At 37.6% G+C, this 24,731-nt stretch overlaps 1 protein-coding gene across 1 annotated transcript in view; it reads left to right on the top strand.

The window, feature by feature from the left end:
• The first annotated feature begins 335 nt into the window (after positions 1–335).
• Positions 336–24,731, top strand: part of ace (angiotensin I converting enzyme (peptidyl-dipeptidase A) 1) — a 29,009-nt gene continuing 4,613 nt past the window's right edge. The window contains exons 1-22 of the mRNA XM_084134323.1: positions 336–738; positions 8,795–8,965; positions 9,050–9,137; positions 10,960–11,103; positions 11,201–11,392; positions 11,891–11,988; positions 12,488–12,660; positions 14,518–14,741; positions 14,823–14,967; positions 15,773–15,871; positions 15,981–16,103; positions 16,219–16,430; positions 17,381–17,523; positions 17,598–17,756; positions 17,997–18,084; positions 18,850–18,993; positions 19,233–19,424; positions 20,892–20,989; positions 21,592–21,764; positions 22,664–22,887; positions 22,968–23,112; positions 24,545–24,643. Of these exons, the coding sequence (XP_083990449.1) occupies positions 529–738; positions 8,795–8,965; positions 9,050–9,137; positions 10,960–11,103; positions 11,201–11,392; positions 11,891–11,988; positions 12,488–12,660; positions 14,518–14,741; positions 14,823–14,967; positions 15,773–15,871; positions 15,981–16,103; positions 16,219–16,430; positions 17,381–17,523; positions 17,598–17,756; positions 17,997–18,084; positions 18,850–18,993; positions 19,233–19,424; positions 20,892–20,989; positions 21,592–21,764; positions 22,664–22,887; positions 22,968–23,112; positions 24,545–24,643 (3,344 nt within the window). The 5' untranslated portion in view covers positions 336–528. The remainder of the gene's footprint in view (positions 739–8,794; positions 8,966–9,049; positions 9,138–10,959; positions 11,104–11,200; positions 11,393–11,890; positions 11,989–12,487; positions 12,661–14,517; positions 14,742–14,822; positions 14,968–15,772; positions 15,872–15,980; positions 16,104–16,218; positions 16,431–17,380; positions 17,524–17,597; positions 17,757–17,996; positions 18,085–18,849; positions 18,994–19,232; positions 19,425–20,891; positions 20,990–21,591; positions 21,765–22,663; positions 22,888–22,967; positions 23,113–24,544; positions 24,644–24,731) is intronic.

Below are 24,731 nucleotides of genomic sequence, written 5' to 3'. Positions count from 1 at the left end.
GATAATTGCTGACGATGGAAACCCAAAAAATTAATGATCATTTGTTATTGGATGAAATGTTCATATAAAGAATTTGGGATCTTGGGAAACCTCAACATATACTGTTAAGAGGTTTACTGAAAAGCATGCAAAATCACTAGGATCTGAGAATCTCCTTGAGAAACAACTGAGATATTAAGAAACGATTTTTCCTTCAATCAGTGTCCAGTAGAAGTTGTAAGAGACAGGTAGAGTGAGAGGCTGGGAGAGAGGAGGAAGGGGAAAGGGGAAAGTAGGAGGGACAGAAAGAGAGAATAAGAGGAACTGTGCGTATCCTCCAAGAGAGAGGGTGGGTTGGGTTAAACTGGCACTTAAAAGAGCTGACTGGGATTGTTCTGTGCCTGATTAACAGGGGGAAGAGGGAGAGAAGGACAGAGATAGGAAACACACACTTGACGGGAGCATCCAGCAGTGAGTGTGAAGACGGCTCCTCCAGGAACTTTGATTCCTGCACTTTTCCCATTCCTCACGTCGCAGCTGTAGTCCATTATGCACCGGGCAGTGGTGCTGCTGACTCTCATCAGCACGAGCACAGCTCTGAAACCCGAGTGGACCCCGGGGAATTATTCTACGACAGAAGAAGGGGCTGAGAGGTTCGTGAGCGACTACAACTCAACCGCCGAAGAGGTCTTTTACTTCAGCACAGAGGCCAGCTGGAACTACAACACAAACCTGACTGAGCACAATTCCCAGCTGCAGGTAACAGTCAATGTGTTTGACATCCAGAAACATTGCTTATATAGTCTGACAGGGTACAACTGCCAAACGTGATGTAATATAATTCAAGACTGACTCCATGAATTTAGGTTGTATATGGCTCTGCTGGAAGTCCTTTTTTTTGCACATGAGACTGTTGAATCAGCCATTTCAACAGCTCTTTGGGCAGCCTGTTATAACATATTTTTTTGTCTTCCAGTGGGTTTTATTATTCATATTTTGATTTATAGTTTTATAGGACTCTTGTAAACTTTCACTAAAGGGTAGGACCAAGAATTGGGAGTTTACTTAGTAACATTCTGCAAAAGTGCAACAGTTGAGTTAAATGACATGACTAATCATTACAATACTCCCACGTGTCATCATTTTGCTGCTCTTTCGGGGCTTAGGGATGAGCAACTTTGTCTCAGAAAATAGACTAAAATTAGATAATTGTTGAAATGAAGTAAGAGGATGGAGTTGAATGAAAATGATGGTGGTTAGCATAGCTCAAAACATGGGCTTTGAAGAATTTGAGGAGAAACATTTGAGTTTTTGAGATCTCTCTGGTTTGGTTTCAGAAGAAACTCTATAAAGAGATGGGTAATAACTGGGTTTTTTTTTTCTCAAAAGAAGAATCTGAGAAGACTTACACAAAAGTCTCCATTTGCTCTCTGTTCTATATCAATGCTGTCAAGGAGAAGCAATTGAAAAGCTAAAAACCCATTTGGGATTTTCTTTCCTGTGGGATGCATAGTGTACAAGTCCAACTCATGTTATGCAATGCTATCAGATCATATTTCTGATTTATGATATTCAGAAAAGCCAATAATTATTTTATGGACAATGTTATGGCTGATAACCAATAAATTGTTGGTTTGAAAAAATAAAAATCAACTGTAAATGCTGCAATTGAATTTAACAACATTACAATACGGTATGAAAAATGGATACTAATTTTGAGTTTTGTCTAAGATTATATTTAACAGTGTTTTTAAATTGTCAGTGCAATTAAAAATGAAATCTTAGCAAGTGTTAGATAATGGCCAAGGTTATCTACCATGTAAAAAAAAAAAAAAGATATGATCAATAAGTAATGACCACATATGTTTTTACATTGCTTTAACTCATCAAAACAAGTTAAGTCAGTTTCATGTAATTTAAGTTGAAATGACAAAAAATAAAAAAATAAGCAGCAACTTTTTTTACAATGTAAAATGAATTAAACATCAAATATCAGTGATATCGATAAAAATGGTAACACTTTACAAAGAGGCTCCATTTGTCAGCATTAGTTTACTATATTAGTTAATATAAACTAACACTGAAAAATACTTCTAAAGCATTTAGTAAACTTGAATAATGTTAATTATTAAAAGTTGTGGCTCCACTTTATATTAAGGTGACGTAGTTACATTGTACTTACTCAAATAAGTACTGAGTAATATCAGTTATGTATGGACTTACGGTTACACTTTATTTTAAGGTGTCATTGTAACAGTGTAATCATATATTTAAGTACTGTGTAATATTATTTAACAACATGTACTTACTATAGGGTTAGGGTAGGATTAGGATTTGGTTGAGGGTTAGTTGCATGTAATTATGCACAATTTACTGTTATTACTATGGTAAGTACGTGTAACATATGTAACAAGGACACTGTAAAATAAAGTGTTACCGGACTTACTAGAGTTACTGTTAGGCGTAGGGTTAGTTTTTTGTAGTAATTATGCATAATTTACTGTTATTACTATAGTAAGTACATGCAGTAATGTGTAATTACGTCACCTTAAAATAGAGTGTTACCAAAGTGTTAAAGTGTTAAGATTATTTAATGGAACTGAGCTCACGTGAGCTAACAATGAATGCCAGTGTGATCAATGCAGAGGCGAGGTGGTGACCATTGCTCTTCCCACACACACACAAGCCTCCTTCAGACAGCTGTTTCAACACTATTTCACAGCTGTCTCAACACTTGCTCACAGTTTTTCAAATGGATGCTGGCACCGCACTCGCTGCTCAACATCTGAGCGAAACCTCAACAAAAAAGGCCGCAAACAAGTTGATAGAAAGCTGGGCAGAACCTGAGCAATGCCTGGTGTGATGTCTATTATTTCAGACACATCAAACGAGTTGATCAAAGTGCCTCCGTTTCAGGCATCTCTATTGAAGGCGGCAGGCCAGGTTGTTGCTGTGAGCGAGGCTCTCTCTGACTGCGTATGAAGATAAAGCAGCATTGTATGAAAGCAACACACCCGTTGCACTCATTCCACAGAGAACGCGGTCACAGGACACCCGGTCATGGTTGCTGGAGTAGCGATTTTTGTTTTCGCATTCATCGTGACCGTATAGGCATCTTGGTGGTGTGCGTTCAACAGATGATCGGTGGAGGTTATGCTAATGTAGCATATGCTGTTGTTGAGGACTGCAGGGATTTAGTATAAAGCAGGGGAAAAGGGAAACACTTGGAATTTTAAACTTCCAAGCAGCTTGCAAAGTGCAAAAGTATGCTACTTGAACTTGGACTTCGTAATTGGAAAAGCCAAATTCGTAATTGGCGGAAAGCCCCGACTCCTAATGAACTGTGATGCTGTGCATGACGTCAAGCAAACATGGCGGCACCCAAGATGATCGTGATAAAGATTAGTTTTAAGCAAATAAAGTGCATTTATGAGTCGAAATTCCTGCATTACATTATTATGCTAAAACCTTTTTTGCAGATTTAGGTGCGTAAACGTTTCAAATGAGCTTTTCTGTTGATAATTGTAAAAATATTTTACACGGATGCATAAACATCGGCATGGAGAGGAATAGTAGGTAATTGGTTTGTTTTTGTTTTTTTCTCCACTTTGTTTTCTTATTTTTTTACTTTTAACTCTTTCCATACCAGCAGGTTTTTTTTAAGCTGGCAGCAATTGCCAGCAATTGTGATTTTTTTCTTTTTTTTTTTACAAAAATGTAATGGCCGCCATAATATTGTGTTGTATGAATAACTGAACATGCAATATATGAAAAGAAAGAACAGGGCCTCTGCTTTTAAAGAAAAAAACTTTTTATTCTATCTTTTATTCTAAAATGCATGCATTCTCTTTTTTTATCAACACTTAGGCTAAATATTGTATATAGCGCCCGTTCTGACGATTTGTGCTACCCGCTCAGATTTTGTTAGCTCCCATTGAAACAGTAGGTTGCACAATTCGATAGCGAAAAATGCTACCTATAAGATTGTGCTTCCAGCATCATATTCATGTGGTTTGAGGCTTTATTAACATCTATAGTATACGCTAAACCTACCCTTAAAACAATGGAAATATAGCGTTGGTAGCAAAATCAGATTTTTCCGTCAGAAGTTCAGAACACCCTCAAACGTATAACAGTGAAAACATGGATTGCCCGAAAATTCCGTCAATGGCAGGGAAGTGTTGCGTCATATAAATGACGGCAAATTCTGTCAATGGCAGGGAAAGAGTTAATATAAAGCAACATGCTAATATTTACATAGTATTTATTTCTCTTAGCCTGTCCTCAACCGAACCAGGCACAATGGTATTCCAAAAATGGCAAAATAACATTAAACATATAATCTCCTCCAATAGTAATCATGTGCAAAAACACAGAAAATTATTTTAATGTGAACAATTACGCTCCTTATAGTCTGTATAAAATCATGCTGGGAAAAGCATTTCCCTCCCTTTGCATGTGATTGTTAATTGTGTTTATAAAATGAGTAATAATTGTAGTTCTTGAAACTGAGCAGTATAATTTCTCCATTCTCAAATATGTTGACTGAAGTTTAACAAAAATCTTAAATATATCTTAAAAATATCATTAGTTAGGTAAATACTAATTTATTTTTGTGCAATAAATTAACTGTTGTATTTTTAGACATTTATTTTGGTAATCTATCCCCATTTAATCACTTAAGTGATATTCAGAGATTTTATTATGGTAGTAAAGAACTTTATTTTTGTGATATTTCTAAAGCCACTGTTTTTATTATCATTTAAATTGTGCAGCTGTAGAACCACATTTAATGCCAAATATCTATTTCAACATTTGTTTCAATATCTGAAATTGTTTATGTAAATGCGTCCCTTGAGTCTGCATTATTCATGCGGCGAATTCTACAAATCTGCTTTCCTGCCATGCCACTCCCATTGTGGTATGGAAGCACTCGCTTTCACATCTGTGGCAAAGTGGCCATGCGTAGCCCATCATTTCATTTCTGTATTGAGTGAGGCCAGTCGGTGCATCAGATCAAACAGACTCTTTAAATTAGCCTCTAAAAAGCACACACACACACACAGGCATCTTTAACAACTGTTTGGTTCCTTCAAGGACAGAATGAGCTGGAAAACACGTACAATCTGCTCTGAAAACTCACATTCCATACCCATCAAACATCTGCCGACAAGAGAGAGTGTTTAGGGAGGTTTGCATGGATGATTCAGAGCCAAGTGCACATGACTGAGCTCTAAAGCTTGTCACCCTTTTGATGGTGTCAGTCACAAGTTATTATTTAACTTTTTTATGTCAAGCCTTGAACCTTGCACTCTATTACGACTTATCATCACTTTCTTGCATAAACATGACAGAACAAATGGGACCTTGGAAGAAGAGGTGGAAAAACAAGAAGCTAGCAGTCTTTATCTCTGAGGAAAACGGAGTGTGAACAAGCAAGTGAAGGATAGGAGATAATAGAGATAAATGCACATGTCAACAGCTTGCTAATCAGTGATGGAGGAAAATAAACTGTGGAAGGGAGCTCATCTCCACTCGGGTCAACAAAGGCATCACCCCATGAACTAATGAGTGCACTCGCTGTGACAGGGCAAATGCGCCCTGCGGTTATCATAACAGAGAAGGGATGCTGGGGTCAGACGGTCCACAACGGGACACGGTAAAACTTCAAAAAAGCATGATGCACCCAAGACCAGGAAACAATAAACCTTTAGGAAGAATGTACACTAAAAACGTTAGGAATTTTGACATTAAAAAAAGAAACAATGCTAGATTAAATCCTGTTAGTTTGTTAAGTTATCATAATATATATGTAACCCGCTCTGTGTGGGCCTCGAATCTGCGTCTCCAGTGTGGGAGGCTAAAGACCACAGTCTCTAGCGCCAGTCGCTGGAGCTCCTCTTGAGATCAGGGGAGTGAGGTTTACTTGCACAGCGACTACTTAGCTGGCCTCTGTTACATATATACAATAAAAAATATCCGAATTTTTCACTGCTATAAAATCTTTTTTGGCATGCAAGGAAAAATGGCTTATAATGTACAGCAAAAGAATAAATTAAATTAAATACAATAACATGATGCATATATGTACAGCAATGTACTTTTTTTTTTTTTTTTTTACAACTATAGGTTTTTTGCAGGTAAAAAGTTTCTGGTTAATATGTTATATTGAGATATTTTGATATTTTATTTAAAAGTTGTTTATCATTTTTTGCAGGGATGTTGCACTGATGTTATTTAGTTAATGTATGTTGCATTATTTTAGTGTCATGTGTGCCACACTAATGGTAAGAGAATTGTGTTTTAACTAGTCTATAAACATGTTACTTTAAGTTTCACCACTTAAGCACACAGACATCACTAAAAGAAATGATAACTCACAGTTCAGGAACTGAATCAGATTTTGATTCAGTAGCTGAGTTCATTCAGTGGATTGATCAGACTCTTTCAAACCGGTAATTTGTGAGTCATTTGTATGTGAATCGACTAACCTACGCTGTTATGATTGTTTTTGCACGCTCGCTCATGAGGACAATTCAGTTGTTTCATTTTGTAGTACACTATTTTTTTTTTTATCTCACCACATTCAATTTGGATGCAAAATCACATTCACAACTCATGAAACATTATTTTTGAATAGACTGTACACTGACTGTACACAATGAATACATGTTTGTTTATTAGTCATGATTCATGGAAAGTCTTATTTGTAATGAACTTCAGTAACTCCACTAATGAATTAAAAAAACTTAATGAATATTTGTCTTAAAATGATAGTTGACCCAAAAAATGTAATTCTGTTATCATTTGCCCACCTTCATGTCATTCTAAAACTTTATGAATTACATTTTTTTTTTTTGGTCTATACAATAGTTGTCAATAAAACGGTTTGGATAACAACATTCTTCAAAATATCTTATTTTGTGTTTGCAGAAGAAAGCAGTGCATAGTTTAGAAGGACATTTTGGATGAACTATCCCTTTTAGTAACATGTAAATCATGAAGTTTTGAAATCCTGTTAGGAAGTTCAACGCTTGGACAAACATCCAACTTCACTTCTGTATCCTCACCCCACAGTATCTTAAAATGCACAGAGTTGGAGAAGTCATCATCCCTGACAAGATAACCACATTCTCAGCTCAGTGATGTCTAACATGACCACAACAGACACACAACTGTTTTATGACATATGAGCTAGCAGGTGCTTTATACCTCAGCCTGAATTGTTTCAGTTGCTTCCACAAGAAGAAATGAGTTCCTGTCAGGATTCAAAGGATAAATTGATGGATGGTGCTAACTCAGCTGAGCCACCCCATTTCTATCCCTTGTGGCTGCAAAAGCAATCCAAGCTCTTATTGAAAACATAACAAGACAGAAAGTAACTGAAGTATTGAGCAAGAGCCAGAAATTATTATTAAGAGAGATTGCAATGAGAGAACAGAAAATCATGGGGATGGAATGAGATATGGGAATATGACACATTTCTCCCACAAAAGCATAACATGTTACTGTACTTTAGTGCACATTCTATTATTTTCTGAAATATACAAAATGAATCAACAAATTGCATTCGCTCTGTAATCTGTCTTTCTTGACTTTCTTACTTGATTTTATCTATCAGGAGTGATTATTTTTATTGAAAAGTGGGGATTACATACCAGAACAGACCTGGGGTGCGTTTCCCGAAAGCATCGTTAGCCAACTATGGTCGCAAGTTCCCTCGTTACCAATAGAGTTCAATGGACATTACGATGAACTTGCGACCATAGTTGGCCAACGATGCTTTCGGGAAACGCACCCCTGGTTGGTTCATTGGAGTAGAGGGGGTGATTTAAAAAAAAATTCTATTTAATAAACAGTGTGGCTAATGTATTCAGATTCCCGGTTTGAAGCAGTCTGAAAAATCCTTCACTTCATGTTTTATGGGGCCATTCCATAGACATAATGATTTTTATACTGTGCAAAGTGTGTATTCTATCCCCTAATCCTAAACCTACCCATCAGAGAAAACTTTCTGCATTTTTACATTTTCAAAAAACATCACTTAGTATGATTTACAAGCTATTTTCCTCATGGGGACCAAACAATATCCCCAAGGACAAAGATTTCTACGGAGCCCCTAATGGGACATGGTGGTGCGGGAAAAAATGAGGTGGGAGGAAAAATAATCAATAAGTCAATGTTTTTGTGTTCTCACGCAATTGTTTTGCGTTCTCCCGAGAAACTTTGCGTTCGCTAGCCAAACCTTTGAGTTTGCTCGCAAAACCTTTTAGTTTGCTCGCAAAACCTTTCAGTTCGCTTCCAAAACCTTTGAGTTCACTCGCAAAACCTTTCAGTTCACTCGAAAAACCGTTGAGTTCGCTAGCAAAATCTTTGAGTTCGCTCGCAAAACCTTTGCGTTCCCTAGCAAAAACTTTTGTTCTTTGCGAGTGAATGCAAAGTTTCTCGGGGGAATGCAAAACATTTGAGAGGGAATGTAAAAGCATTGCCAAATAATCTTTCCTCCCATCTTTTTTTTTTTTTTTTACCATGTCCCTTTAGGGGCTCTGTAGATTTCAGAAATTGCCATCTCTGTAGGGACATTTTGTAGGCTTATACAGTATTTGTGAAAGTAAAATTAACATGATCAGTTTTCATTTCATTAAATTTCATTAAATAATGAAAACTTTAATTGACTTTAAATGAGAAATATTCATTATATTTCTGTGAAAAATAATAGTTTTTTTTTTCAGATTTTCAGTAAGAGTCTGTCTCATTAATAATGATTGGACCCATTTTGCATGAATATTCTGACTCTCTTCACTTGTTCCTCCAGGTGTCTGCATCTTTGGAGGAACAGGAATTCACAGAGGCATGGGGTCAAAAAGCAAAGGCTACATTCCCTGATTCTCTCATGGATACCTTCACTAATCCAGACCTGAAGAAAATCATCAAAAGTATCAATGTTCTGGGACCGGCCAATCTCCCAACCGCAGAGAGAGAGAGGGTGAGTTGTCATACACCACTGAAGCTGTGGAGCTCCTGATGATGCATCAAGATTGTGTTTTGATCGCTCTCTTTGTTTTCCCAGTACAATACCATTCTGAGCCAGATGGATAGCATCTACTCAACTGCAAAGGTGTGTCTCACTCCAGAGGAATGCTGGTCTTTGGAGCCTGGTGAGAAACACTCCCAACACTTTGTTGATGTGTGTCAGTAAGGGTCAAAGTGAAGGTGAAAATTCATGTATACTCAAAAGGACATACAAGTGCTTGCAATGCAGCCAAAGAATTATGTTTTAGATGAGCGTGAGAATCAAGCGAAAGACGATTAAAGAGATGAAACAAAGAACACTAATCACAACCCAGTATACAAAAGTGGCAATGACACATTTGCAGACAGATTAGCTTTTAAATGGGGAACTTTGTTAAAATGCTAGACAAAGGACAATTTTGCAGCTTTAAAATTTAATATTTATAATTAAAGTTGCTATTCAGCCTAAACAGCCTGATTGGAAGTGTGATATTGCTTATACACAACAGTTAACAATAAACAAGATGTTAAAATTAAGTTACTTATTCATTTTTGTTCAGCCAACAAATAAGCAACACACAGTAGTGAATGATTCAATGACTCACACATAAAGATAGCTATTTGTTTCTGAAAGATTTTATGTTTTGGTCAGAGCCATAGTCGCATGGGCAAGTGCTTCGACATATGGTGCACTTCGGGCGACCCGAGTTCGAGTCCTGGCTCGAGGTCCTTTCCCGATCCAATTCCCCTGTCTCATCTCCCATTTTTTCCTGTCTGTCCTCCTACTGTATCTAAATAAAGGCAAAAAAAGCCCCAAAATAGAAATAAAAATATATAATTTCATTGGGGAATGCACGGAGGATGAATTTCGCATGAGGGTAAAATATTTTCTCATGCATATTTCACAATGGGCATTGACCAACAAGAAAGTTGCTTAGATTGAAAGTGACTTCATTGTAAGCTGTTCTTCATACATCTTCATACAAGATACAATGGAAACATGAGGACTATTTATACAACAAGACTAATGACCAACAAGAAACACCTGTGAACAATAAAGATAATCAACCAATCATAACATGACACATAAGACAAGAGAAGCACAAGACATGATCACATGAGGGTAAGGAAGTCACATGACCAGAAATCAGGAAACATGACTGAGAATTTCAAAATAAAAGACATGAAACATAACCGTGAACCAAAACCCAAAACCAAACGTGACACATACCTACCAGTATAAAGATGCAACCTGCAGTAAAATCCCCACCACTTGCATTATTCTCAACATTTAACTTTACAAAATGTTTAAAGTTAACATTAGCAGTGTTAGGTTTATGTTTTTTGCCTAATGAACAAAATGTTGCATTTGAATTATTTAGCCTCACCTAAAGGCATTTATCTGAAGAGTGCACCATTACATCCATATCACATGCAACACTATTATAAGGCAAGGCAAGTTTATTTATATAAATATTATAAACCAATGATAAATATTCAAAACCAAAAAAATATCTGTTAATTGTTTCTTTGATAAAGTTTCAACTAACAGAGTTTCATTCATGTGACCATGCATGCATATAAGTGCAACGGATGTGTGCTGTTTCCCATCTCCAAATGCACTTACACCAAAAAAGCCACAAACAAGTAAATCTGACTCCGTATGAACACACAACACTATCTAGCCTAGCTGATGCCCATCAACTCTTGCCACTTAATTGATCCTGCTATAAGATCCTAAGCTTTAGTCAACATGTTCTGTATCATTGGCTCCTAAATGCTTCCGTTCAAGGCGTTTTCCTGAGAAACGGCACTGATTTAGCTTCTGTGAGCCGCAAATATCCGGGAACACTGTTGTAAACAAATGCCCTTTTTTTCTTCTGGGGCTCATTTGCAAGACTCAGAAACTGTTTTACTGTTCAGTTAGCATTAATTATTATGCATTTATGCTATTTATGTGTCTTTCAGAGCTCACAGAAATCATGGCTACGTCAAGAAGCTATAAGAGGCTTCTGTACGCCTGGGAAGGCTGGCACAACTCCTCAGGGGTTCCACTTAGATCCCTCTACCCTGAGTTTGTGGAGCTCAGCAACAAGGCATCTCGGATGGATGGTAAGCGAGTCATTCTTTTGGATGAACTGAGGGGGGAGAAAGATAAAGAAAGTAAGATCTAACTAACACCCATGTTCTTTTTATCTGATCTTCTCAGGCTTTAACGATACAGGAGACTACTGGCGATCCTGGTACGAATCTCCAGAATTCAAGCAAGACCTAGAGAATCTGTTTAAACAGCTGGAACCTCTCTACCAAAACCTGCACGCCTTTGTCCGCCGAAAGCTCTACGACTACTACGGTCCTAAATACATCAACCTCAAGGGTCCCATCCCTGCCCACCTCCTGGGTGAGTTCGATTAATTGAGAAAAATACACATTTTTGAAGACTATCCCTTGTGAAAAAGAAGTAAACTTTAGCATACTTTTTTTTAAAGGACTTATTACAGAAATATTATACTTTAAAATAATATACTTAAGTGTAAATTGGATGTACACTGCAAAAAAAAAAAAAAATTCTTAATTAGAATATTTGTCTTGTTTTCAGTCCACATATAAAAAAATTCTTAAATCAAGATGCATTTACTGAAGTAGTAAAATGTCATAAGATATAATATCTTATGGCATTTACTCATCTAGTGTATGTGTAATGTTTTTTTTTCTAAGGCACATTTATAAAAGGTACTTAAATGTCCTAATTTAACTAAGGCCTAATCCTGGCTTAATCTAAACCCTGTCTGTGAAACCAGGCCTAAGAATTATATGTTAAACATCTTTTTCATCATTTACAACAATAAGTGTTTAAGAGACTCAAGGTGATGTTCTCATTGTGTTTGGTTTCTGTTAGGCAACATGTGGTCACAAACGTGGAACAACGTCTACAACATGATGGTCCCTTTTCCTGACAAACCCAATGTAGATGTGACAAACACCATGATTGATAAAGTAAGCTAGAGCTATATCTCAATGACTAGATAATAGATTATAGATAATACCTGAGCCCTCCAGAGAGTGTTAAAGGGGTCCTCAAAAAGCCTAAACACTCTCAATAATCAAGCCGTTTGGATTTTCTGAGCAATACAATGTCATATTGTGACCACTGACGGACTGTCCCGTATTAGCATATTAGCGTATTAGCATATTTCCGACCTCAGCCATTTGTATACTGTCCGCCAAGGCAGCTATTTACGTGTCTTGTGTCGACACGCCCCACGGAAGAGAGGGGTGGGGTGAGCAGTTGCTCATTATCATTTAAAGAGACATGCACCGAAACGGGTCGCTGTGAACAGAGCTGTTTTTGAGGAGGTAAAAAGGGTGTTGTTTTACACAACCATTGAGGATTTTTAACCAAAGTATGTTAGAAACTTTACATGAAGACCCTTAAGAATCATACTAACTTGTGGAAAATGGGCATCCGATGACCCCTTTAAATGTTTACCCATAGGGTTATAATGCCACTCACATGTTCCGGGTGGCTGAGGAGTTCTTCACCTCTCTGGGTTTGATCGAAATGCCTCCTGAGTTTTGGGACCGGGCCATGCTTGAGAAACCAAGTGATGGAAGGGAGGTGGTTTGCCATGCCTCTGCGTGGGACTTTTACAACCGCAAAGACTTCAGGTACATGAATCGTATCACAGGAAAGTGGTTCATATTGTAGCTCAATGGAAGACTGTGTTCCAAGTTTCTGATGCTTGTGTATTTACTGAGGCAACTATCCTCGCATTTGGGTGTAGCTTCACATTTGGCACTCTCATGTCCCATGGGTTGATTACATTAAAACAGTCTTTCAAACTTTCCTATGTCCTCATGAATTATTTTTGCAACTTTTTAAATGCCTTTAGATATATTACATGTTTAAAACTATGATATCCTGAGCAAAGAGTGAAATAAACAATTCCAATATTTATTGTTCGAAAATAACTTGGTTGTAGTGTCATGTTTTGCATTTGCTAATGACATCATTCATCAGAGGCGCTCTTTACACCTGAAATAAAGATTGGTCAATCGGATCACAAGTGGATGAGGCTAAATGGTGTAAATGAGATCTAAACTGTCCACTTTCGACCACTTCAAGAGTTGAAAACACATTCAACTGGATTGCTTTCGTAGTGTAAACGCTTAAAGGGATAGCTCACCCCAAAATGAAAATCCTGTCATTAATTACTCACCCTCATGCCGTTCTAAACCCGTAAGACCACCGTTCATCTTCAGAACACAAATTAAGATATTTTTGCTGAAATCCTAGAGCTTTCTGACATTTTAAAGACATTGTTAAAAACTGACTACAGTGGTTCAACCTTAATGTTATGAAGCAACAAGAACACTTTTCCTAGCCCTCCACCTTCCCCAGCACCACCTGCCTAGATCTGCTTGGGAGTTCTCCCTACCTTCCTTGCAGCGGCTCGTATCCTATTCCCTGTATTTATGTGCATGTTTCAGCAGTAGTCTTTCCTCGTGCAGCAGCAGCAGCGTATCAGATCTAGTCCGCCAAGACAAAGCCTATGCACATTCCATTCTTATCAATAAAATGCTGTTTAATTCTCTTCCGAGAGTTGTCATGACTGAAATAACAATGAAAAATATTTCTAAAGCATTTAATAATCTTAATAATAATTTCAACATTTACTAATACATTATTAAAATCTAAGCAAAAATGAACTAACAATGAACCGTTGTGTTTTTAGCATTAACAAAGATTAATAAATACTGTGACAAATGTATTGCACATTAATATTTAATGTTAGTTAATACATTAACTTTTAACATTTATCAAGAATTGCTAATGGTATTCCTAATTGTATAAATTTCCATGGTTTAAAAAACACTACATCATTTGAGATATGGTATATAATACAGTATATTATGAATATTGTTGGCTCTTTTGACAAATTACTTTTTTTTTTTTGGTCACTTTGGTTATAAGCGTAAATGCATAAATGTAAGGTGGAAATAAAAATTTGTTGGACATTTCCACTACATTTAAAAGTTATTCTACTCTGATGCATGTATTTTTGTAAATCTGAACACTACTAGTGAGTGTGAGATTTTTGAAAGAATAATATTGTCTGTTCCCAAACTCATGACAATAGTGGAATCAACACTGCTGTTTCTGATTGGAAACCATTGTCATGAGTTTGAGAAACAGACAATATTTTTGCAGCACCAGAACAGAATTACAGTATGTTTGTTTGATTAGCTTTACTGGGCTTGACATAACAACATTGCCTCAAACAATTGAGAGAGTGAGTTTGGGGTACGAGTTCTTGCCGAACAATAGGCAAGATGGGAGGAGTGTTAATGATCAAATAAACAGAACATTTTGATAGCATTACATCGTTAAGCTTTTCAGGGAAAGCAACCTACAAATGGATTGTTTAGTTTAAAAGTATCAGCCGGGATTAATATAAAAACAAAACATCACCATCATAGATATGAGTAATAAACAGCTAAATGTTTGTGTTGGGTTCTTTTTAGAATCAAACAGTGCACTACTGTGACTATGGAGCAGCTTTTCACCGTGCATCATGAGATGGGCCACGTGGAATATTACCTCCAGTATAAAGACCAGCCGGTCAGCTTCAGGGGAGGAGCCAACCCTGGCTTCCATGAGGCCATAGGGGATGTGCTGTCTCTTTCTGTGTCCACACCTAAACATCTCCACACCATTGGCCTTCTGGAACAACTGACCGATGATGCTGGTAAGCGAAAGATGTTCAAAATGATACTTACAGTATAGTGTAAATCTCTGATAAACTGATTAAGTATTTGAAATTCCATAGAGAGTGACATCAACTACCTGCTGAAAATGGCTTTGGAAAAGATCGCCTTCCTTCCTTTTGGATACCTTATTGATCAGTGGCGCTGGGGTGTGTTTAGTGGACAAACACCAGTTGAACGTTACAATGCAGATTGGTGGTACCTCAGGTAAAAACCAGTGTCTCATAATGGATCGTTGTGGTCAGCAATCGATAATTTGTGCTGTTATCTCATGAATAGTTCCTGATCATATTGATAGGTAACATACAGAGTCCATAAAGGGACATGGTGAGAGGGAAAAAAATATGAGATGGGAGGAAAAATTATGTTAATGCTTTTGCATTCTCTTGCAATTTTTTTGCGTTCCCTCAAGATACTTTGTATTGACTCGCAAAATATTTTCCCCTGAGAAACTTCTTTGTGAGTGAATGCAATGTTTTTTTCCCCTGCCATCTCATATTTTTTTCCACTCCCATGTCCATATAGGGGTCCATAACCCTCCTGAACTGATGTCTGTATTATTATTCTTTTGTTTATGAGACATCAAAACTAATCAACAACTTTTATTGTAACGCCGAATCAATTTATGATTTGAAATAAATGGTGCACAATTGTTTAAATGTCAAAAACATACTTTTGCTTACTTCTCTACATACACTACCATGCAAAAGTTTGGGGTCAAAAGAAAAAAGAAAGAAATTAATACTTTTATTCAGCAAGAACGCATTGAATTGATCAAAAGTGTCAGTAAAGACAGTTGTAATGCTACAAAATATTTAAATAAATACTGTTTTTATTGTATTTTTTAATCAAATAAATGCATTAGCATAAGAGACTACTTTCAAAAACATAAAACAATATTACCAACCCCAAACCTTTGAACAGTGTTTTTTTTTTTTTTTTTTTTTTTTTAAAAAAAAAGGAAATCACCAGTACTCTCTTGAATTAATTGATATTTTATTTATTTTATTAGGACAAAATACCAAGGCATCTGTCCACCAACCAGACGTACAGAGGAACATTTTGATGCTGGAGCAAAATATCACATTCCTGGAAACACACCGTACATCAGGTTGGGTTCTTATCATGAGCTTCCCGTGATAAATAATCAATAATCAAAACTCTGATTTACACAGAGAAGATAGGCTAACTATTTTTTTTTCTCTCATTTAATCTTGTAGATACTTTGTGAGCTTCATTCTTCAGTTCCAGTTCCATGAGAAACTATGTCAAGAGGCTGGACATACTGGAGCTCTGCACAAATGTGATATTTACAGATCGGAAGTGGCTGGAGCTGTTTTACAGTAAGTATTGACTATACAGATCGACTGATGGTGGTTTGAATGAAAACACTGTATCATTGCAATGAATGGAAAGTCTGTACTTCGGGACTGAGTGTTATTGTATTGTTTTTGGAAGGAAAGTCTTAAAGGCTGGCTCTTCAAAGCCTTGGCCAGAGGTGCTTCAAGAGGCTCTGGGCACTAACAAAATGAACGCCAGCTCCCTGATGAGCTATTTTGAGCCAGTTACTACCTGGCTACAGGAACAGAACAACAAAACCAAAGAGACGCTAGGCTGGCCTGATTTCAATTGGGTGCCACCTGTACCAGAAGGCTACCCTGAAGACATTGGTAAGACCATGTGCAGACTATCTTTATTAAAGTTCGCATGAAATGGCATTGAGGCTTTTCTTATTGTGACGTAAATCTGAGTGAAACGGCTTCTCGAACAAGAAAAAAATGTAGGGTGGGACTTGATTTTATCAATCTGGAATTGATTGGATGGTTGTGGTTTGCTATTGGCTGATCTCATTTGAGTGACAGGTTGCCCCGCCCTCTCGCCAATAAACACGATCAGAGAAGAGAAGAGATGTTGCTGCAAGAGGGAGGGGAAATTATTAGGATTAATGATTATAAAGCACATGAATTTGCATAGATAAATCATTTATTATAAATGCTTCAATATTCAATATCAATATTTTGATTACACGGCTTATTCACCACATAAATAATGACGGGAATGTGAAATCTTACCTGTTTATTGGCTACAGTGTACAAAACAATAGTTCTAGAAAACAAGACAAACAGTTTAACAATATTCTTGTATCCTTACTATTAATAGGCCTACTGAAGTCCTCCGATTTAATTTAACAGTAAATACAGTCAATAACTTGAGGCCCTAGAGGTCGTCTGCTGCATTTTAATGAAACGAGAGAGAGCGTGTCTGCGTTCTGGTACGAGAGACATAAAAAGAAGCGGTGCCTCAAATACCCAGATGAGCGCTCATTATACAGTATTGCTATTGGGAAATAACTGATCTCAAGCATTTCAGAGAGCCATGTGAGAAATAAAAAATAATGTAACGCATTACAAATAACACGTTTAGTCATGCATGCCCCCTGGCCTGCAGAAAGGGGAAACGTTGTGTCTCTTAGCTGCAGAATTGCCAATTCCATGGCTTCCCCACAGAATTAGGCTACTTTTTAAACCATTGCTGCGACTTGACATTTCATTGATATTTTAGGCCTACAAAGCCTCCTCAGAAAATGAGCAAAACTCATCCTCATGTTTTCCCTTAAAAGCCACAGGTAAAATAACAGATGAGATGCAGGCCAAAAAGTTCTTGGAGGAATACAACAGCACAGCCGAGGAGGTCTGGAACGCCTATACTGAGGCCTCCTGGACCTACAACACCGACATCACTGAAGCCAACAAGCAGATCATGGTGAGGCCCAGACTGCTCTGGTACTACAACAACATTCATTCTCAGAGTCTCATGCTGCTGTTTTTTGGCTTTAGCTGCAAAAAAACTTGGAGATGGCCAATCACACAAAGATCTATGGACTAGAGGCCCATAAGTTCGACACCAGTGACTTCCAGGATGAGTCGATGAAGAGAACCCTGATGAAACTGAGTGACCTTGAGAGAGCTATACTTCCTGAAGAACAGCTCAAGGAGGTACGGAGAGACAGACAGACAGAGAAATTTCTTTATTGCTTTGCAACCATACATTTTTACCATTGAACCCATGCCGACTGTCTTACCCCACTGTAAGTGCAATACTGTAAATGTGTTTTTTAATGGATTTTACAAAACATGTATCTGTGGTAATTGATAGCAGGTCAAAGTTGCTGTTGATAGAGCTGAACTTGTTTTTTGGAAGACTAAAATATGACCTTATATTTTTCATGTTCATAGTACAATAATTTGCTAGCGTCCATGGAGACCCTGTACAGTGTAGCGACAGTCTGCAAGCATGAATCAGATTGTCTGTCTTTGGATCCAGGTAAGTTAACTTTTACTAGTTTTGCCATACCGTTTTAAAGTTTGGGGTCAGACCTTCTTTTTTTTAAAGACAGTAATATTTTTATTTAGCAAGGATGCATTACACTGATCAAAAGTGACAGTAAAGACATTTATAGTCTTACAAAAGATTTAAAATTCATATAAAGGCCGTTTTTGAACATTCTATTCATCAAAGAATTCTGAAAACAATTTTTTATAACAGTTTCCACAAACATATTAAGCAACATTTTTTAGCAAATCGGCATGTTAGAATGATTTCTGAAGGATCATGTGACACTGAAGACTGGAGTAATGATGCTGAAAATTCAGCTTTGATCACAGGAATAAATTACATTTTATATTACATTAAAATAGAAAAAAAAGAGTTATTTTAAATTGTAAAAATATTTCACAATATTCCTGTTTTTACTTGTGTTTGACCAAATAAATGCAACCTTGGTGAGAAGAAAAACATCAAGAAATCTTAGTAGACAAGCTTACAACTGATCATGTATTTCAAAGCAATGTGTGGAATTCAGCTCATAAAGTTACTAAAAGATTTTATTTGATGTTTTAGAAGTTATATACATGCCGTCTAAAAACCCACTGTGTTTTTGTTAGTTATACTAACTGCAAACTGTTCATAGTGAAACAGTGAACAATGAAAGTGCTTATAGCGTCTGTTTTTCTTATCACAGCATGCCAAATTGATTACTCCAACCCCCCTTATGCTCTGTTTTTGATGTGTTTGTGTTTTGTTTTTCAGATCTGAATAAGATCATGGCCGAGTCCAGGGATTATGATGAGCTGCTGTTCGCCTGGCAGGGTTGGCGTAATGCCTCGGGCAGAGAGCTCCGCGACAGCTACAAGAGATACGTGGAGCTTGCCAACTTAGCTGCAAAGAGCAATGGTAAATGCCTGAAAATAAAGCACATCTTGTATGAAGATCTCTTGCAACACAGGACAGCTGGAGAAAGATATTTAATTTGAAGAAGATTGATGAAGGGAAGATTTGGTTTTCAGGCTACATTTTGAAAGAGTACAAACTTTTTCCAAGTGGCAGGCAACACACACTGACTGACTCACCATAAAAATAGTTCAAGAGATCTTTCAGTGATGTTCTAATGTTGATTGTTTGTCCATTATCAGGTCACACTGATAATGGGGCATTCTGGCGTTCCCTGTATGAGACGCCCACCTTTGAACAGGATCTGGAGGCCTTGTGGAAGGATCTAGAACCGCTCTACCTCAACGTTCATGCTTATGTGCGCAGGGCACTGTACAAGAAATATGGACCAGAACGCATCAACCTTAAAGGACCAATTCCAGCTCATTTGCTCGGTGAGAGATGAACTATTCACATTAACGTGATTTGTACTTTTTATTGCAATATGCTTTGGTTAGAAAGTGTTACCAAAAATATGTAATATGTTACATGTTATCTAAACTCTCTGGTCCATTAATATCAGGGTTTTCCATACAATGATGTAACTCGCTGCTTAACTACCATAGAACGATGCATTGTTGAAGAAATCTACTAGCTAGTCACGACAGTTTACTAAAATTTTTTGTTCAAAAATTTAGGTGTTGGGGTAATAACTTCTTTTAATTAATCAGTCGAATCAATGCCAGTTTTTTTTACTATGGCATCTGAGGACTGACTATCATTTTTCTGTTATTTTGCTTTATTTCCAGATTCAATCATAGGCTCCTTCTTACGTACTAGAGCACGTACGCACATGGCACTTTAAATTTCTTGACAAACTAAAAGACGTAATTTAAATTTGTATATATTCAACATGAAAGATATAGATCGTACTGAATGTCAATTACCTCAAGATAAGGATTTGAAAAATTAAGCATGAAAAAAGTAAGCATGAATGTCCACCACTAAACATAACTGTCACTGGGGCATAGCAGATCATACAAAAACATACGAATTAGCCACCAAGTCACAAACTGCCACGACTGTGTTGAACAAAACATAAATTATTACATTATTGATTCAGACTAATTATGTCTATTTATTCCCCACTGATGTACAGTAACTAACTATTAATGTGTCAAACTAATATTTTTTGGCTCCATTTAGAAGACTAGAGCATTCTTGGTGTATTGTTGTTGCACCATCATCCATATAAAAGTAGAACAGAATGGAATAGCTTGCTTGACAGTTGTAGTTGGCATTCACTTTCATTATGAAAAACAGCAGCTTTGTGTTGTGAATGATGACAGAGAGGGTTTTTTAAGAGGTTACTTTACTTTAAACCAAATCTGAGTTCTTGCTACCTCAATTCAAATTCAGCACTTCAGAAGTCCGAATCAATTCGAATCAATTCTAGTCCTTAGTTCTTTAAACCAAAGCTTTCTTTCACAGAAGTGGCTAAACACAGAAAAGGATTCAGTAAGACCAAAACAAAGGCTAAAGTTGCTGAAATCTACACTGTTTCTGCTAAAAAGTACTTTGCAGATTGCCATCTTTTTTTTTAGTTGTTGAGGGTTTACATTGATATTCTGTAGTTGTTTGCGGCAACTCCAAAAGAATCGACAGGACTTAATGTGCATTCAAATTCATCAAGCGTGACTGTGTGAGTGTGTCTGTACATATTAGGTATGCACGTGTGGGAAATTGTGTGTACTTGTGTTTGTGTGTATGCAATGGTTCCACTTCCACATGACTGGAGATTAAATGGCTTGGAATTCCAATCCCAGTGGTTTCCTCCAGTGCCAGTGATCAGAGATATTACACCATCTCTCACGTCCTGCCGTTCAGTTGGCTGAGATTTTTCTCTGCTTGTTTTTTCTCAGGAAACATGTGGGCACAAACATGGTCTGGGATCATGGACCTTGCCATTCCGTTCCCTGATGCCACACAAGTGGATGCTACTCCAGCCATGCTTGCCCAAGTAAGATCAAAATTGAAAACACATTCTTTAATCTATTCCCAGATAACAGTCTGAACTCTTGGAAAAAGTTCCATGTGTGTCATTCTCTGAATGCAGCGGCTATTTATTAAGAGAGGTAGATGTTGTTTACACTGAGGGCAAATAGTGGTAGAAACTGTTTGCACCAAGTGTAAATAGCAACAAATAGCATCTTGTTTACATGGAGTGCAAATAGGCATGATAGACATATTTCATGCCTCCTTGTGCATACAAAATTTCATTGGATTATTGGAATTCAGGCAGTTAAATTAAATATTTAGGAATTTAAAATGATATTTCCTCATCATCATCATCATCATCATCATCAATCGGCTGCAAACAGGGTAGGATGACAGTCGGTCACTAATTTTCGCAAGGAATGGAGAAAATTAGTGACTGACTGTCAACCTACCCTGTTCGCAGTCGATTGATGATGATGATGATGATAATTTCCTTAACTAAATGCAAAAGATAACCTTGAAACTTTTTTGGGTTTTCTTTTAGTAAAGATGTACTGTGCAATGGCATATAAATCTATATTAAACTTTGGTTTCCATCTAGTAAACTGCTCTTTGTTTCCTCAGGGTTGGGACGCCAAGCGGATGTTTGAGGAATCGGACAAGTTCTTCACTTCTCTGGGACTTCTACCCATGCCTCCTGAGTTTTGGAACAAGTCCATGCTGGAAAAGCCAACTGATGGCCGTGAAGTGGTCTGCCATGCCTCTGCTTGGGACTTCTACAACCGCAAAGACTTCAGGTACATGCCTCATATCACAGCAAGATGGTCATACTCAGGCATGGTGGCACACTCTCAGAAAAAAAATGGCACAAAAACTGTCACTGGGACGGTAGTCCTATGGTACCATTTAGGTACTAATATGTACACTTTTGGTACCAATACATATGTACCTTTAAGGTACTAATATGCACTCTTGGTACAAAGGTGTAGGCCTACCTTTTGAAAGGGTACTGCCCCAGTGATAGCTTTTGTACCTTTTTTTTTACAAGAGTGCAGGAGAGGTGAGATATATTCAATAACAAAAGCTGTGGTACCACATATAAAAACCAATATGATTTTTTGACGAAGTTAGTTTCAATAACATCCCAAAAATCACCCAAGATGGTGAAAATTGTTCAATATATTTAAAATGGACTACATATACAATGCTTGCTAGAGTATCCCCTTGAGAAAAAGAAGTGCTTAATTGTAGTGAATGTGTACTTCAAATCTTAAAAGTATGCTAAAGTATTTTTCTCAAGCTTCGTGTTATTAGCTTAGGAACAAACTCAATTGGAATCTATTGGGTGTTAAGTCTCTCATGCGGTTCGGATGTGGAGTGTTATTTGTATAATGTATAAAGTTTCTATGTACAGTACAGTGTTTGGTTTTGTCTTGATTCAGTCACTATGCTTCCTATAGGCAGTAAACAACAACAAATCTTGCTAGTTTTTAGAAAAAGCCTATATTTCAGTGTCCTAAGTTGTCTGCCAGGCCAAATAAACCACAATTTCACCTACTCCTGTTATTCATTTCATAAGGGCAGGATGTTGGAGCTGAAATGACATCTGAAACAACAGCTTTTTAGCCTTTTCCTTCCCATGTGTTATTTTGTGAACCTCACTGTGAACCTTTTCCCATCCTCTTACCATATCTAGGATCAAGCAGTGCACGGTGGTGACCATGGATGACCTCATCACTGTGCACCATGAGATGGGCCATGTTCAGTACTTCCTGCAGTATAAAGATCAACCCATCTCTTTCCGTGACGGCGCCAACCCTGGATTCCACGAGGCCATTGGTGACGTATTGGCCCTGTCAGTCTCCACACCTAAACATCTTAAGAGCATTGGCCTGCTGGACAAGGTGGAGGAAAATAAAGGTACATCCGCAATGAAGCTCGCAACAAAACACACGTTAAATGCCAATCCAAACTCTTAAGTGATTTTTACTGGTCTGTAGAGAGCACCATCAACTTCCTGATGAGCATTGCCTTGGATAAGATTGCCTTCCTGCCTTTCGGCTACCTGATGGACCAGTGGAGGTGGAAAGTATTTGATGGAAGGACCTCAAGCTCAGAGTACAACAAAGAGTGGTGGAACCTGAGGTGACCATTCTTCTAATCCACACCGTTAAAGGGGTAGTAGGGCACTATGATTCCCGTGATGTAGAATCCAGTCTTACTGTAGAATGCGGAAAGTCTCGGAATTTGGCAAATTTGGATGAATCAATCAAATGTATGGCTGTACACTCAAATCACAATATAGAGTAGTGTCTGTGAATGTTAAACCGCAAAAAGACTATTTAAACAGGAAATCTACATGTTCTGTGTGTCTCTGTGTGAATGAGCGGCGCCGTTTGATCTTCTACGCATACTCAAGCACACGTGACGCTTGTGGTGTTTTTCGTTTCTGCCGTCTCACTATTTGAGGACATGAACAAATGAACTTCATCTCCAGAGTTGCTCTTAGACTCAATTCACCAGCATTTCATATGCTGTGTCTCATTTCGAAAGGGTGCGCCCTATGTCATTGAGTTTGCCTCATTTCAGAACAGTAACCATTATGTTTTAAAGTAAGACAGAAATTACAATAATTTACGCCTCATGAGGAATAACAGTCAGTTTTATAATAGTTGTTTTTATGAAATGAGGCAACCTTGATGATGTATGTGGCCGACAAATGCGACTGTCACTAGACTGTGCAGTAGTAATCCAAAGAATGAGATGATGCTTAGTTTAACTCTACTGATTGTTCTTTAATGGTGACTTGGACACACAAGCATCTGAATCAACCACACACATTTAGCATAGCTAATAAAACATTGCTCTTGGAAATAAATGAATGTACCCTTAAAGTTAAACCCACCCAGTGCTCGAATTGGGCTGGTACATGCCCTCGCTGCTTCTTGCGTACCGGCACTTCTGACATGTTGCCGGTACCAGGGGCTTCACTAGACCCTTTCTCTACTTGTACACGAATTTGTGATCGCCTCAGTCCCCTTCTAAACCTCATATGCAAACGGCGGCAGGCTTCGGCTCCTCTACATCTTTCACAGTGCGTTTTTGAGCTTTACTCTGACGCGCGTTAGCGCTATTCAACCTGTTCGGTTCCCAGCGGCGCAGTGTCAGCGTTAGAACCTTAGCTGAATTGACAAAAGATTTGTGAAAAATTGTGATAAAGAATTAAAATATATTTTTTTACAGTACAGTGTATGCGCAGATGATGTTGTTGATGTTGATGATGTAGATGTTGATGTGTTCTGAAAGCGTGCTGCAGACTTCTAGCAACACTACTGGTTTTTGTTTGAATGTTGAGCTGTGCTATATAGATAATGACATGATCGCTACAAAATGAGTTTTAGACCTATCAGCCTGCGCCATCTAGAGTTTCATGCCAGAACTAGGTAATCATTTGATCGGTGCATTGATTTATATCTAAACATTGTTATTGTTGTTTGCTTTCAGTTATATTAACATGTAAATTGTGCAATACGTAAAGTTTTTACCAGAGCTGAATTTTTGTATTTTATTGTAACAGAATGAAGTACCAGGGACTGTGTCCACCTGTACCTCGCACTGAGGAAGACTTCGACCCTGGAGCAAAGTTCCACATCCCAGCTAATGTGCCCTATGTCAGGTATAGATAACAATAAAATAAATCATCAATGTGAAAATATCTATAATGTTACACAACAGTCTTTGGATTGACTATATATTTGGTTTGG

This window comes from Abramis brama (assembly GCF_963993115.1).
Source record: "Abramis brama genome assembly, chromosome: 14".
NCBI lineage: Eukaryota > Metazoa > Chordata > Actinopteri > Cypriniformes > Leuciscidae > Abramis > Abramis brama.
Note: the sequence above shows the minus strand (reverse complement) of the source record. Positions and strands in the feature narration are given on the sequence as shown.